General features: G+C 43.1%; 1 protein-coding gene across 7 annotated transcripts in view; it reads right to left on the bottom strand.

The window, feature by feature from the left end:
* Positions 1-12,749, bottom strand: part of LOC126277952 (tetratricopeptide repeat protein 12-like) — a 101,721-nt gene that overhangs the window by 53,945 nt on the left and 35,027 nt on the right. For all 7 annotated transcript variants that reach the window (XM_049977556.1, XM_049977555.1, XM_049977562.1 and 4 more), the window contains one exon: positions 4,827-4,975. In XM_049977556.1, the coding sequence (XP_049833513.1) occupies positions 4,827-4,975 (149 nt within the window). The remainder of the gene's footprint in view (positions 1-4,826; positions 4,976-12,749) is intronic.

The following is a 12,749-nucleotide window of genomic DNA, read 5'->3' as shown; positions in this document are numbered from 1 at the left end:
GTTTCCCTCTTTGTGGGAGCATGTGAAATTGTCTTTTAAAAGAGATTTGAGCTCTTTTATTATGTCAATGTAGCCTGCAGTTTGGTAAGTTATAAAAAGAGGCACCTGGTTCTCCATTTATTGTTCTGGATGTGGCAGTGCATTCATGGTCCTCAACATATACTAGGTTGTTCTGGAATCCATTCTGAGCATGAATGAATAAAACATAGCACTGGTCCATTTCACTTTATTGTTCAGTTTCTAGCAGTTGCCTCAGAGTGAGAAGAGTCTGCAAAGCTTCATTCAATGCTGTGTTTAATAGCTGTTTCTTTTTATAAGTGCAGCAGAATCAGTGATTTCAGAGCCTGTATGTGGTATTTAGTGAATGTGCTTTGTTGCATGACCCTTTTTATATGGGGCCCTGTGAGGAGATGGGTTTGATGCTCTGGCTTTAGTTGATTTGCCTTGATGCTGGAATGGTGTGGGAGGAGGCATTACCATCAAGCTGGACTGAAGGGGTGCTGGGCCCATGTCATTGGCACCTTTAGGTTAATCACGGTTCACCAGCCCTGAACTACACAGCCGCACGTCACTGAGAAATGCCAAGGGTCCCAGATTGAATAAGTCCCTGTTCTCGGAGGGGTGGGGTTGGAAGTACTCTGCTTAGCTACACCTTGTTGGCAGTGAACGGTTCAGATGTCCAAAGAAATTTGTTGGTTTTATGAATGAGAATGTAATGATTTGTGGTATGATGTGACAGAAGGGGAAGAATGAGATGGATATGGAAAGTCCACACTTGACAAACTTGCTGGCGTGAAGCCTCAACTTGACTAGCACCTTGATGGATCTCTTCTGAGTCCATAATCTCCAGTCTCGCAGCACATGCAACTGTGCCAAACAGGTGCATTTCTTCTTTGCTCAACTCCATATATGAAGAAAACGAGCAACCTTGCTGAAGTATTAAGAAGCTAGACAAGTTTCAACAGAGAAAAGGGGTGATGCTGAGTTCCCTTCCTGCTGAGATGTCAAGATGGATATGTTGTACCAGTGTTTGCTGGGATTAAGCATCACATTAACTCTAAAGTGGTGAGCAAGATAAAATGTCAGACACGCATGGCACTTTTGAGAGAGAGGATTCAAGATATGCACCACAGGCTAGATGGGATAACCAGGAAGCTCTTACTCCTCCGCCTGCAGGCTCCTTAGCAGGTGAAGATTTGGGCTGGATAGACACTGCCTCTAGGTCACTAGTGGGGTACACCATGAAGAATGTCTCACAATCCAGTTTATAATGTTTGACCACATGAGTCAGAAAGCACAGCAGATGGAGGACACTCACACTGTGATTAACCTAAGAGGTGCTCTGAAGGCACTCAGCAGGGTGCCCCCTAGAAATGTGCCCATTTCAGATTTCATTAGTGCAGTGGCACAAGTATCCAACACATGTCCACCAAATTTGGCAGTCCTTGCACTCAAGAGGCTCTGGGAAGAATGTGAAACCATGGTGTGGCCAGCAGACAAAGGAAACTCCACAGTCATTTTGCAGCAGGCTGATCATGATAAGAAAGTGAGAGAATTTCTGGAGGACCCCACACACAAACTTTTGGAATGTAACCCTACAGATAAAGTGGACGAGAAGACCAGGGCTCTCTTGAAAGAAATGGGTATATCTGACAAGATTATCAAACAGTTACAATCGAGAGCACCAGTTCCACCTACAGTATATGGGCCACCAAAGGTACACAAAGATGCATCAACATACCCAACAGTCAAAAACTTGAATAAACTGCTGTTCCCATATGTGGAAAGGTACTCACCATGTCCGCAACCTGGAGGAGTTCTTGCAACGTCTAAAGCAACTACATATCACAAGATCTAATATAATGGTCAGTTCTGATGTGGCATCACTGTTCAGTAAGGTACCACTGAAAGACTCACGGGAACTGCTTGCAGAGAAATTTAATGTTTCCTTGGACCTCTTCCAGCATACACTGACCTCAACTTGTTTTCTTCATGGGAGAAATATTGTGAGAAGACAGAAGGTGTAGCCAAGGGCACAGTGGTTGCCAGTTTGGTCATGGAGAATTTGAAGAGGAGGCATTAGAGATGGCTAGATACAAACCCATGTACTGCTGCAGGTATGGTGTCAATACCTTTGTTATCTGGCATCTTAGTAGGGACAGGCTCAATGAGTTTCTGGAACATCTTAGCTCATGCCACCCAAAAAATATTAAGTTCACCACTGAACTGGAAAAGGATGGCCAGTTGCCATTTCTGGATGTACTTGTAAAATGATAGCACATGGGTTGTTTGGTCACAGTGCATATTGCAAACCTCCAAACAATGATTTATATCTGCAAGCCAGCAGCTGTCAGTCTCTAGGCCAGAAGATGTTGGTCCGCAGGACACACACTTTGTCAGACCCAGGTAGGTGGCAGCAGGAACAGAGTATCTACAATCAGTGACCAGAAAAAATGGATATGCAGCCAAACAGATGCAGAAGGTCCTTCAACCAGCCCCTTTGCCACACAATCCAGAAGAAGAGCAAGATGAAGCAAAGACTGTGGTGTGCCTCCCCCATGTGGGATTTCTGCCAAAATCAGCGGAATTATCAGGAAGAATAAGATCAAGTGTGTGGTCTATCTACCTACCAAAACAAGAGGAGTACAGGAAAATGTGAAAGATGGCCTGGCTACAAAAAACCAGCAATTTATAACATACCTTGCCAATTTGGCATGTCATAAATTGGCCAACCAATTAGTTATGTGGACAGCATACACAAAGAACATCAAAGGCAAAGTCAGCTAAGACAGGCAACTAAATCAGTCATTGCTAAGCACCGTCGGGAACACAATCATTCCACGAACGATGATGAAATACATGTTGTGGCACAGACCTCAATATACCATCGTAAGAGTCCGTATAGACATAAAGGTAATGGAAAACCCTGATGTTGGGTACCGACTCAGTAGAGACTGGGATCCTGCGCTGGAATCACTGAAAACGCAGTTGGGGGCAACAGCAGAATTCTACAAAAAGAAGACCTGAGAATGTGAACAATGGGAATGAACCCCAGACAGAGCACCAGCTGCACCAGTCATCAGGGGAATCACCTACAACCATACCAGACCAAAATGGAACACGAACTTATGGATGTGCGCACTGGGCCAAAGACGAAACACCAGTGCTCGGCCTAGCACACCGACTCATAGAGAGAATGCCTAAGAACGTTTCTAGTGGGAGAAAACCACAGAGGAAAACACCTAGTATTGCACCACACCAAAAATGGAATGCCAGCACATGGGCAGGTGTACAAGACTGGAGACAGAACACCTTAGCTCGGTCAGGTGCACGGAAGTGAATAGGAAACACCTAGGGACAACTCTACCAAAAGTGGACTGCAGAAGGAATACTTGAAACCACATGGAACTAAAAATAGAATGCTAGCACACATGTGGGTGTTCATTGGACCAAAGATAAAACACCAGCACTCAGCCTGGCACACTGGCCCAATGAGGGAATGCCTAGACTGCTTCTAGTGGGAGCAGACCACAGACGGAACACCTAGCACCGCACCAGACTGAAAAGGGAATGCCACCACATGAACGGGTGCACCAGATTGAAGACAGAATGCCAGTGCTTCATCTGGTGCATCAGACTGAGGAGGGAATGCCTGAGAATGCTTCTAGTGGGAGCATACCACAGAGAGAACACCAGACCGAAAACAGAATGTCTGTGCGTGGGCAGCTGCACCAGACTGAAGAGAGAGTGCCAGCACTCAGTCTGAGGCAACAGGCTGAAGAGGGAGTGCCTGAGAATGCTTCTAGTGGGAGTAGACCACAGACAGAACATCTGGTACTGCACCAGGCCAAAAATAAAATGCCAGTGCATGGGACTGAGGACAGATTGCCAGCACTTGGACTGGTGCACTGGAATGAAGAGGGAATGCCTAAAGCAAGAGCAGATTGCAGAGGGAATACCTGCAACTATACCAGACCAAAAATGGAGTGCCTGGGAGGGACAGGTGCATCGGACCAAAGACAGAATGCCAAAACTCGGCCTGCTGCAACAGACCACAGAGTAGCACCTAAGGACACTTCTAGCAGGAGTGAACTGCAGGCACAATGCCTGGAACTGACCATGGAGGCCTTAAGTATAAATATCCATTCCACTCAACAAGCAATCTCAAGTAGCACCTCGTGAAGATGACGATAAATGTTGTCAAAATATTGTGCACAAACAACGCTGATATCTGGCAGATACTTAACACCTCAATATGCTAAAACTGTAATACTTTGCTTTACAAACACCCTATATCTCATTATTTTATCTATCTTCTGTATTAGTGACACCTGTGTAAGTCACATGTCATTTCATCTGTGGTTGTGTCATCCAGTTGTGACCTGATGATGCCCTAAGAAGCCAAAAGCAAGTTCGTGATTAAATAGATAACATTTTGCAGAACAACAGAAAAGTGTTTCCTATGTAATATTATTGGTGAAGTAGTGACAGAAAATTCAGTTAATTAACAGAATACTGTTTCTTACTATTCACTGTAACACAGCGGTGATTCATTATGCACTAGCATCACAATCACTATTCAGAAAAAGCAGAAAAAGTTTGTTCTATTCAGTTAGCTTTATTGAGATATTTATTTTGCTAGCAAATGGAATTGAGATGACAACCAAAATGACACTATGATCAGTAATAAGATAAAAATACAATAAACAGTGGGTACAACCCCTAACATACCACCAGCGTTACTGAGTTTGGCAGGTTAAACTGTTCAAAGATGTATATTAACTAGAATATTATGGTACTTCATTGCTATTTGAATAGAAATGTACCTTGTTGTATAAATCTAAAGCCTTTGCATAATCCTTTTCACCAAATGCAGCATTAGCTTGTTTCTTAAAGTTGTCGGCTATTTGCCTGCGCTGTCTTCTATCTTCAGCACGTTTTTTGGCATCTTTTTCTGTAATTGCCATGAATGCTTCTGTCAAAACAAACCCAACGTGTTAGTTTCATTTATTTTGTGGTAACTCATTTACTTTTTTTAGACACTCTCTCTCTCTCTCTCTCTCTCTCTCTCTCTCTCTCTCTCTCTCTCTCTCTCCCCCCACCCCCTCCTCCTTCCCCCCCCCCCTCTCTCTCTCTCTCTCTCTCTCTCTCTCTCTCTCTCTCTCTCTCTCTCACACACACACACACACACACACACACACACACACAATCAACTGATTTTTTACTTTTCTTTAATTTGTTTAGTTGCCTTACGGCAGCACAAGACTTCGCTTCTCAATTTGCTTTTAATGCTGAGCAAAATTGACAAAACAGGCAGAGAAATCATTGTTAGGTAGTCACAGAGTAACATTATAGCACATGAGGTCTCCATATGGAATGGCAAAAGGCAGTACATTTTCAGGACAATTACTGGCAGGGACACTGGACATAATTAACTGGAAAATCAGTGTTTGTGGAGAGTTTAAAACTGATTTTTGGTTAGATAGTTCTGACTGAGAGCACCCTGACTTGTTGGTGTCCAGTTCTGGATTATTTCCCACATCAAAATTCCCTATGATGATCGGAGGACACAATGTAGACCCAAGATACTGCACTGACTCAGCTATGAAACTAACGGTCAATGGTTTATCTTAACATGATGGACAAATGTTAACAATAAAATTTACTGACCAGTTAGGTACATATCATAGAAGAAAAGTATTGTGTCACAGAATCATAAACAATGACTAAATAACAGCATTTAGAGAGAAATTATGGAAAGAATGCTGGGGAGAAATTTATAAAGCAAGGACTGTTGATGGAAAACTTTTATCTTTTTTTCAACAGATTCCAACATCAGTTAAAGTCTATTTTCCTGTAAAACAAATAAGGACTAAACTGAACAGAAGCAATGAGAAGAGGTTGATTAAAGTGTCTTGTGCTAGGAAGAGAGAACTATATGTAATTCAGCGAAAAAGCAGTAATCAAATTTTGAAACTCTATTACACCAGCATTGTAAATCTTACACTGTGTCCCCAGTAACTAAGTTAAAAAATAAAACTTCAAGAATAAGACAATAACAATTGCAGCACACACAGGAGTATTCAAACTGTAGAAAACAAATAATATATGAAACCCATCCAAGTAACTCAAATATTGCTCTATTCATAAAACTCTGAACAATAACAGAAAAAAAACTGCCATGACTCCACACATAACAAGACAAAAGAATCACACAGAACAACTCGTATGAGCAGTAAAAACTAAAAGAATATAGTGAGAGTGAGTCAGTGCTGCCCCACGTGTATGTAGTCACGAGTTGCCGATAGTTGGCACAGCAGAGATCATATGGTTTGCATAATTCCTACAGGTGGCCTATAATGGCTAGCCAATGCTGATACAGTTGGCAGTTAATTTAAGTACACATGCATAGTGACATTACTCTTGGCACACACACACTCACACGCATTAGTAGCAGGATACAGCACACCTCTCCCTTGTGCAAAGAGGGTGCCTGGGTCATAGAGGAGACACTGGCAGCCTGACGAGAGACGTATCCGTTGGATATGGAGTGGTGGCAGCAGTTGCCAACGGTGGGGGCATGACGATGTGCCGGCAGGCGTCGGAGAGTAGGGCCAAAATGTGCAGAGATGCGCGCCTGCCTGAGGGCAATGGGCCCACGTGGCACCTGATGACTGCACCAGAGAGGAGGGTTCTGTCGCCCTCTCTGCATTATCGTCAGTGGGCAGGTCCCAGTGTAGAGGAGATAGCACTGAATCTACTGGCAATGATGGCGAGGGCACTGGTGGAGGCGGTCTGACTGGAAAAGTGGGCTGCGGCAATGGACACGAGGCTGGAGATGGACCAGCGGCCAGCACTGGGAAGCTGGAACCCCAGGGTGACAACACACGGTGCACACCACAGAAGGTGTAGGAGCCTGCGTGGCTGCCAGCTGTGAAGCATCTCAGCTGGGCTCTTCTCCCCCATGGGCGTGAAGCAATGGGTGCTCATAAAACAGAGAAGGGTGTCATCCAGCAAAGAATACACAACGAACTTTTTCATTCAGAATTTGAATATACGCACTAGTTGTTCCACCTCAGCATCTGATTGAGGATGGAATGGTGAAGCTGTAACACGATAAATGCCATGACAGGAACAAAACATTGAAAGGTGAAAACAAACTGGGGCCCATTATTAGAAACTAAGGTACAAGGCAACTCCTCAATAGAAAAAACTTTGAAAGTGTAAGAATCGTGACCTCAGCCAACATCAATGTACACCGGAGAATGTAAGAAAATCAGGAAAACAACCAAAAGCCAATAGGAATTCAAGAAGGGACTGCCAAGTGTACGTGAATGTGTTCCCATGGCTGGTGTGGAGTACGCAAAGGAGACAGAGATGCCCTGGGAACTTAAGACATGACAAAATGGACAATTTTGACATTAATCCCTGGCAAAAAATGTGTCTTCTAGCTAACACTTTAGGGTACAATGGCCATAGTGGACAAGGCATTAGAACCTCATGCGATAACACTGTGGGATTGTCTACTCTGGGAGAAAGGTCTTCCGTGGACAACAGCAAAACATGTCAAAAACAGAGGGGCAGTAACATCGGGAAAAATAGTTGTACAGGAGGCCCAAAACCTGACCCGGAAGTTTATCTGGCCAGCCCTGCTGAACAAACCAAACTACCTGGTGGAGAACCAGGTTAGTGGCAATGGTAGCTGCTATGCACAAATTTGTAATTGGAAAACCTTCAACCACGGCCTGTGTTTCACTATCAAGATGGAAGCAAAGCAAATTCTTCATGATCAAAGTTGGGATCAGGACCCAAAGGAAGGTGGGAAAAGCTGTTCACATTGGCATGGATTTTGTAATTGTAGCGAGACAAGAACAGCACCCAGCATTATAGTCAGTGTGTTGCCTTGTCAAGCAAGGAAGTCTGAGGGTTAAACAAGGAACCAGGGGTTTATGATCAGTAGTGAAGTGAAACTTAGAGCCATACAAAAAAACATGAAATTTCTGGAGAGCATATACTATAGCAAAAGCCTCTTTTTCCACCTGAGAGTAATGATGCTGAGCTGGAGTGAGAGATTTAGAGGCAAAAGCAACATGTCGTTCAGAGCCATCAGCATATCAATGCAATAGGACGACGCTGAGCATACTCTGAAGCTTCAGTCACCAGAACTATATGCTGGTCCAGAGAGAATGAAAGTATACAAGGAGCTGAGAATAGTTTGGATTTCAACATTTGAAAAGCACATTTGCAATTCAGGCTCCAGTAAAAAGGCATATTCTTGTGTAACGAGACATGCAACATGTGGGTCAGCATGGCTGTCCCAGCAGGAATTTACAGTAGTTGGCTATCTTCCCTAGGACGGCCTGAAGCTCCTTCATGGACGAGTGGCGAGGCATAGACATAACAGTGGAGGTGGAGTCTAGTAGAGGGCAATCATCATGCCGCTAGACCTCAAACCCAAAATAAACAACAGAAGGTTGAAAAAACTGAGATTTTGTGAGGTGACACCATAAGCCTGCGGACTGTAAGATAGAAAACAAAGTAGGTAAATTTTTCAAGTTATCAGTGGGGAAGGAGCCCACGACAATTATATCATCAAGTTAATTAATGCAATCCGGCACAGGCATAGTCAATTGCTCTACAAACATTGGAAAATATCAGGGGTACTAGCCACACTAAAAGAAAGATGCAAATATTGACAGAGACCAATAGGAGTATTCAAAATGAGAACTTGCCAAGACTGTTCGTCCACAGGAACCTGCAGATAAGCCTCCGACAAGTCAATTTTAGAAAAGTGCTGGCCTCCTGATATTTTGCCAACAGCTTCTCCTGGTGTGGGAGAGGATATCTATCCATGATCGACTGCGCAGTGACAGTAGTACTGAAGTCGCCACAGAGGTGAAGTCTGTATCCTGAGCAACCTCCAGTGAATGACACACTGAAGTGATGTGGCTTTTCTTCTGGCAATCATTTCAAGTATCCCAGCATTTAGGGCATGCTGGATGTTGGACAAAACAGAAAGGATAAGATAGAAACAGAGAACACTGATGCTGGTACTTCAGCCTAGGTCTGCTCAGTGCTGAGCCTGCATGTTCACCACTGCCTCCACATGTTAACAAGACAAAAGAATCATACAGGAGATGTGACCTAAGTGACACACAGAGCAACTGATATGAGCGGTACAAAGTAAAAGAACATAGTGAGAGTGAGTCAGCACTGCTCTGCATGTTTAAAGATGTGAGCCGTCTGTAGGTGGTGCAGAGGAGACTACGTCGAGTGCACGCTTCCTACAAGTGGCCTCTAGTGTCTGGCCCATACTGATACAGTTGGCAGTTGATTTAAATACATACACTTGGTGATACTACACTCAGCGCACTCAGATTCACACACACTAGCAGCAGAATACAGCACAAACAATCACTCTTCCCGTGCTCCACACACGAATGGAACAGGAAGAAACCCTAATAACTGATACAACGGGATGTATCCTCTGCCGTGCACTTCATGATGGTTTGCAGAGTATAGACATAGATGTAGATGTTGACTTAGATTCAGAATCTATCTGGAACATTATTAAACAAGAAAAAAATAAAAATAGTGACCTAAACAGAACTGAACCCCAAAAAATAGTTCTGGCAGAAATGGTGACACTTTCAAACCAATATCTACACAATTCACTGAATACCCCCCCTGCAGTGGCTACAAACACAAAACCCAGCAATAAACAACCAAATACAGATGCATCACATTTGCTTGGACAGACACTGCATGCATCACCAACAGCCATTAATTTCAAAAAATATCACCTATGCACATTACAAAATTCATCAGGTCCCTAAAAACTACTAAGCTTGTAATCAGTCAGTGGCTCATAGGATAATTCTTGGCAAACTTAAATGTGTCATATCTACCATCTTCAGAACTGGGAAAAAGTAAACCACCTCTGAATACCGACCTATGTAACTTCTTCCAATATTTTCAAAAATGTTTGAGAAAGTAGCCTACAATAGAGTACTGATTCATTTAACTGAGTTGAACTTGTTAACTGCCTCATAGTTCAGCATTTTTGAAGGATTATCCACAAAGAAAGCCATACAGGACTTCACAAATGAAGCCCTTGAAGAGCTATTCAAAAATTATTATCCTGTTGGTACAATTTGTTGCCTAGATGAAGCCTCACTGACAGCTCATCACAGGCATGAAACTAACATCTGAAGGTGGACTGTAACAAGTAAGCTGTCACGAGGATTAGTATTTGGCCCAGCCTTGTTCTTAAACAACATAAATGAACTTACAATTACTTTAAAGGGTGGTTCTAAAGCTTCACTGTTTGATGATGATACAAGTATACTAATCAAGGGTCCAAACTTAACCTTATGAGACACAGCTCAGGTGCAAGCTGAACATGCCTACAAGCACTTCACAACAAACAGCTGAAGCCTTAAGCCGAACTAAGATTTGAATAGTTACAGCAAAAAACACAAAAATAATTTCCCTACACACTTTACCTCCTTGTCTAGTTCTGAGAATCTATATATATACTCTGGTTGGAAGATAGTCAACAAGCTCCTCTCTCCCATAAAGCAATAAATTGGAAACCCATTTTAAAAAACATCATTAGTTATTCGCCTTACGAATTATCTGAATACCTGGAGCCAAGGACTGTAAAGTTCTGTTAGCAGCAGTTTGTTATAAAGCTGTATGACAAGCAGTAAGGAATCAGTCAGTACTTACAATGTAAATAGTACCATTGTAATCACATAAATATTATGTTAGCAATAGTAGATAAACAGCAGCTCTATACTACAATTGAGCAGGCAGCAGCTTTTTTCGGCATAGGAGATTTCTTTCTAATTTAATAGAATAAATTTAGATGGAGTATGCATTACTAGTGTTAAGCAGTATAGTAAAGTTCCTCGTTGATACAGTATACAGATAAAGTTTCTATGACTTTCTAGTTGTTTGTTACTTTATGCTTTGGCTATTTTCACATTCCTGAAGGTTCTCCTTCTTTATGGAATCTGCAGAAGGCAATGAATTAATAAATAAACAAATGAACAAAGTTCAGAGTACAATGCTGGCATACACTAACACTGAAGTTGGCTATGGTAGGGCATAGCTGGTCTTTTTATCAACCATGGTGAGTGGTTCATGTGATATGCTGTTAGAAACCTTACGACAGTTAGTTCACAGCTCAAGATCAAAATGTTCCATTTGACCAAAAAGATATGTAATGATAATCAAATTCATTATCGTAATAACACATGTATTAACAATCAACCCAGGAAAAAAGGTACACATACTTTCCATTTCATAGAAAAATGGGATAGTATGAATACCATTTATTGTGCACCTAGAGAAGGCAACTTTCAATTTGTGCTAACATGATTTGCGGAGATTGTCAGCCTTAAAGAGTTGGTTAAAAATATTGAAGTTATATTTTTAAAGAGCAAAAAGACTGTTACATACTGAGCTCTCAGCCAAAGCCTTCTGAAGGAAAACTCCCACATGTTTACTCAAGCTGGCACATATCATGCACACATTACCACTATCTCTGGCCTCTCTTACCAAACTATAACTGTTGTGTTGAACAGCAATCTGGAGTGGGGTAGGGAAGGGGGAGGGATAGTAGGGCATGGGTGGTGAAGTGAATAGCACTGTCTGACAAGAGCGTGCCGGGACTACAATGCAGCAGGACAAGGCTGCCAGATGCTGCTTGAGACTGTGGGAGATGGGAGCTGGGATTGGGGGAGGGGCAGCAGCAAGAAGAAAAGGAGAAAAGCACACAGAGAAAAAGACTGGAGGGTGCACTGGCAGAGAGCAGCAAACAGTGAGGGTGAGGGGACCATTGAGAGTAGGTAACAGGACAGAGAGGGCGAAACTTTTGGGTGGAAGGTGTGTGTACAGTAGGTTATCGCAGGCTGAGGCTGGGATAATTTCAGAGTGGAGAATGTATTTTAAGGATAACTCCCATCTGCACAGTTCAGAAAATATGGTGGTGGGGAAGAGAATTCAGATGGCCTGGGTTGTGAAGCAGCAACTGAAGTCAAGCATTTTAGATTCAGCTGCATATTGTGTAACGGGGTGGTCCACTTTGCCCTTGGCCACAGTTTGGGGTTGCTAATTAATTCCAGTGGCAGTTGGTTGCTAGTCATACCAACATAACAACCTGTGCAATGGCTGCAGCAGAACTGGTATATGACATGCAAAGCTTTTTGTATTGGTACAACTACCAACCAGCTGACCACCAGGATGAATGGCCACCATCAAATTGTGGCCAAGAGCAAAGTGAACAATCCTGTGGCATAACATGCAGCTGAACATAACATATTTGACTTAAACAACTGCTTCACAACTTGGCCATCTGAATCCTCTCCTCCACCACCAGCTTTTCTCAACTCAACAGATGGGAGTTATCCTTATAACAGAGCCTCCTCTCCAGAAATTACTCCAGCCTCAACTTGCAATAATCTACTGTCCCCACACACTCCACCCAACAGTTTCCACCCCCACTGTACTATCATCTTCTCCCAATTAATGCCTCCCCACCCTCATTGTTTGCCGCAGTCTACCAACCCATCCTCTCCATTTCCATGCCCCGTTCCCCCCTCTTCCCCCACAGCTTCTCAATGCTGCATCTGGCAGCCTTACCCACCTGCTGCCTTCTAATCCCTGTGTGCTCTGTCACACAGTACTCTTCTCCTCATCCTCCCCCCCTCCACCCCCTCCCATATCCTGCTATCCGTCCCCCT

The sequence above is a fragment of the Schistocerca gregaria genome, chromosome 6 (genome assembly GCF_023897955.1).
Source record: "Schistocerca gregaria isolate iqSchGreg1 chromosome 6, iqSchGreg1.2, whole genome shotgun sequence".
Lineage (NCBI taxonomy): Eukaryota > Metazoa > Arthropoda > Insecta > Orthoptera > Acrididae > Schistocerca > Schistocerca gregaria.
This window is presented reverse-complemented; position numbering and strand designations above follow the sequence as displayed.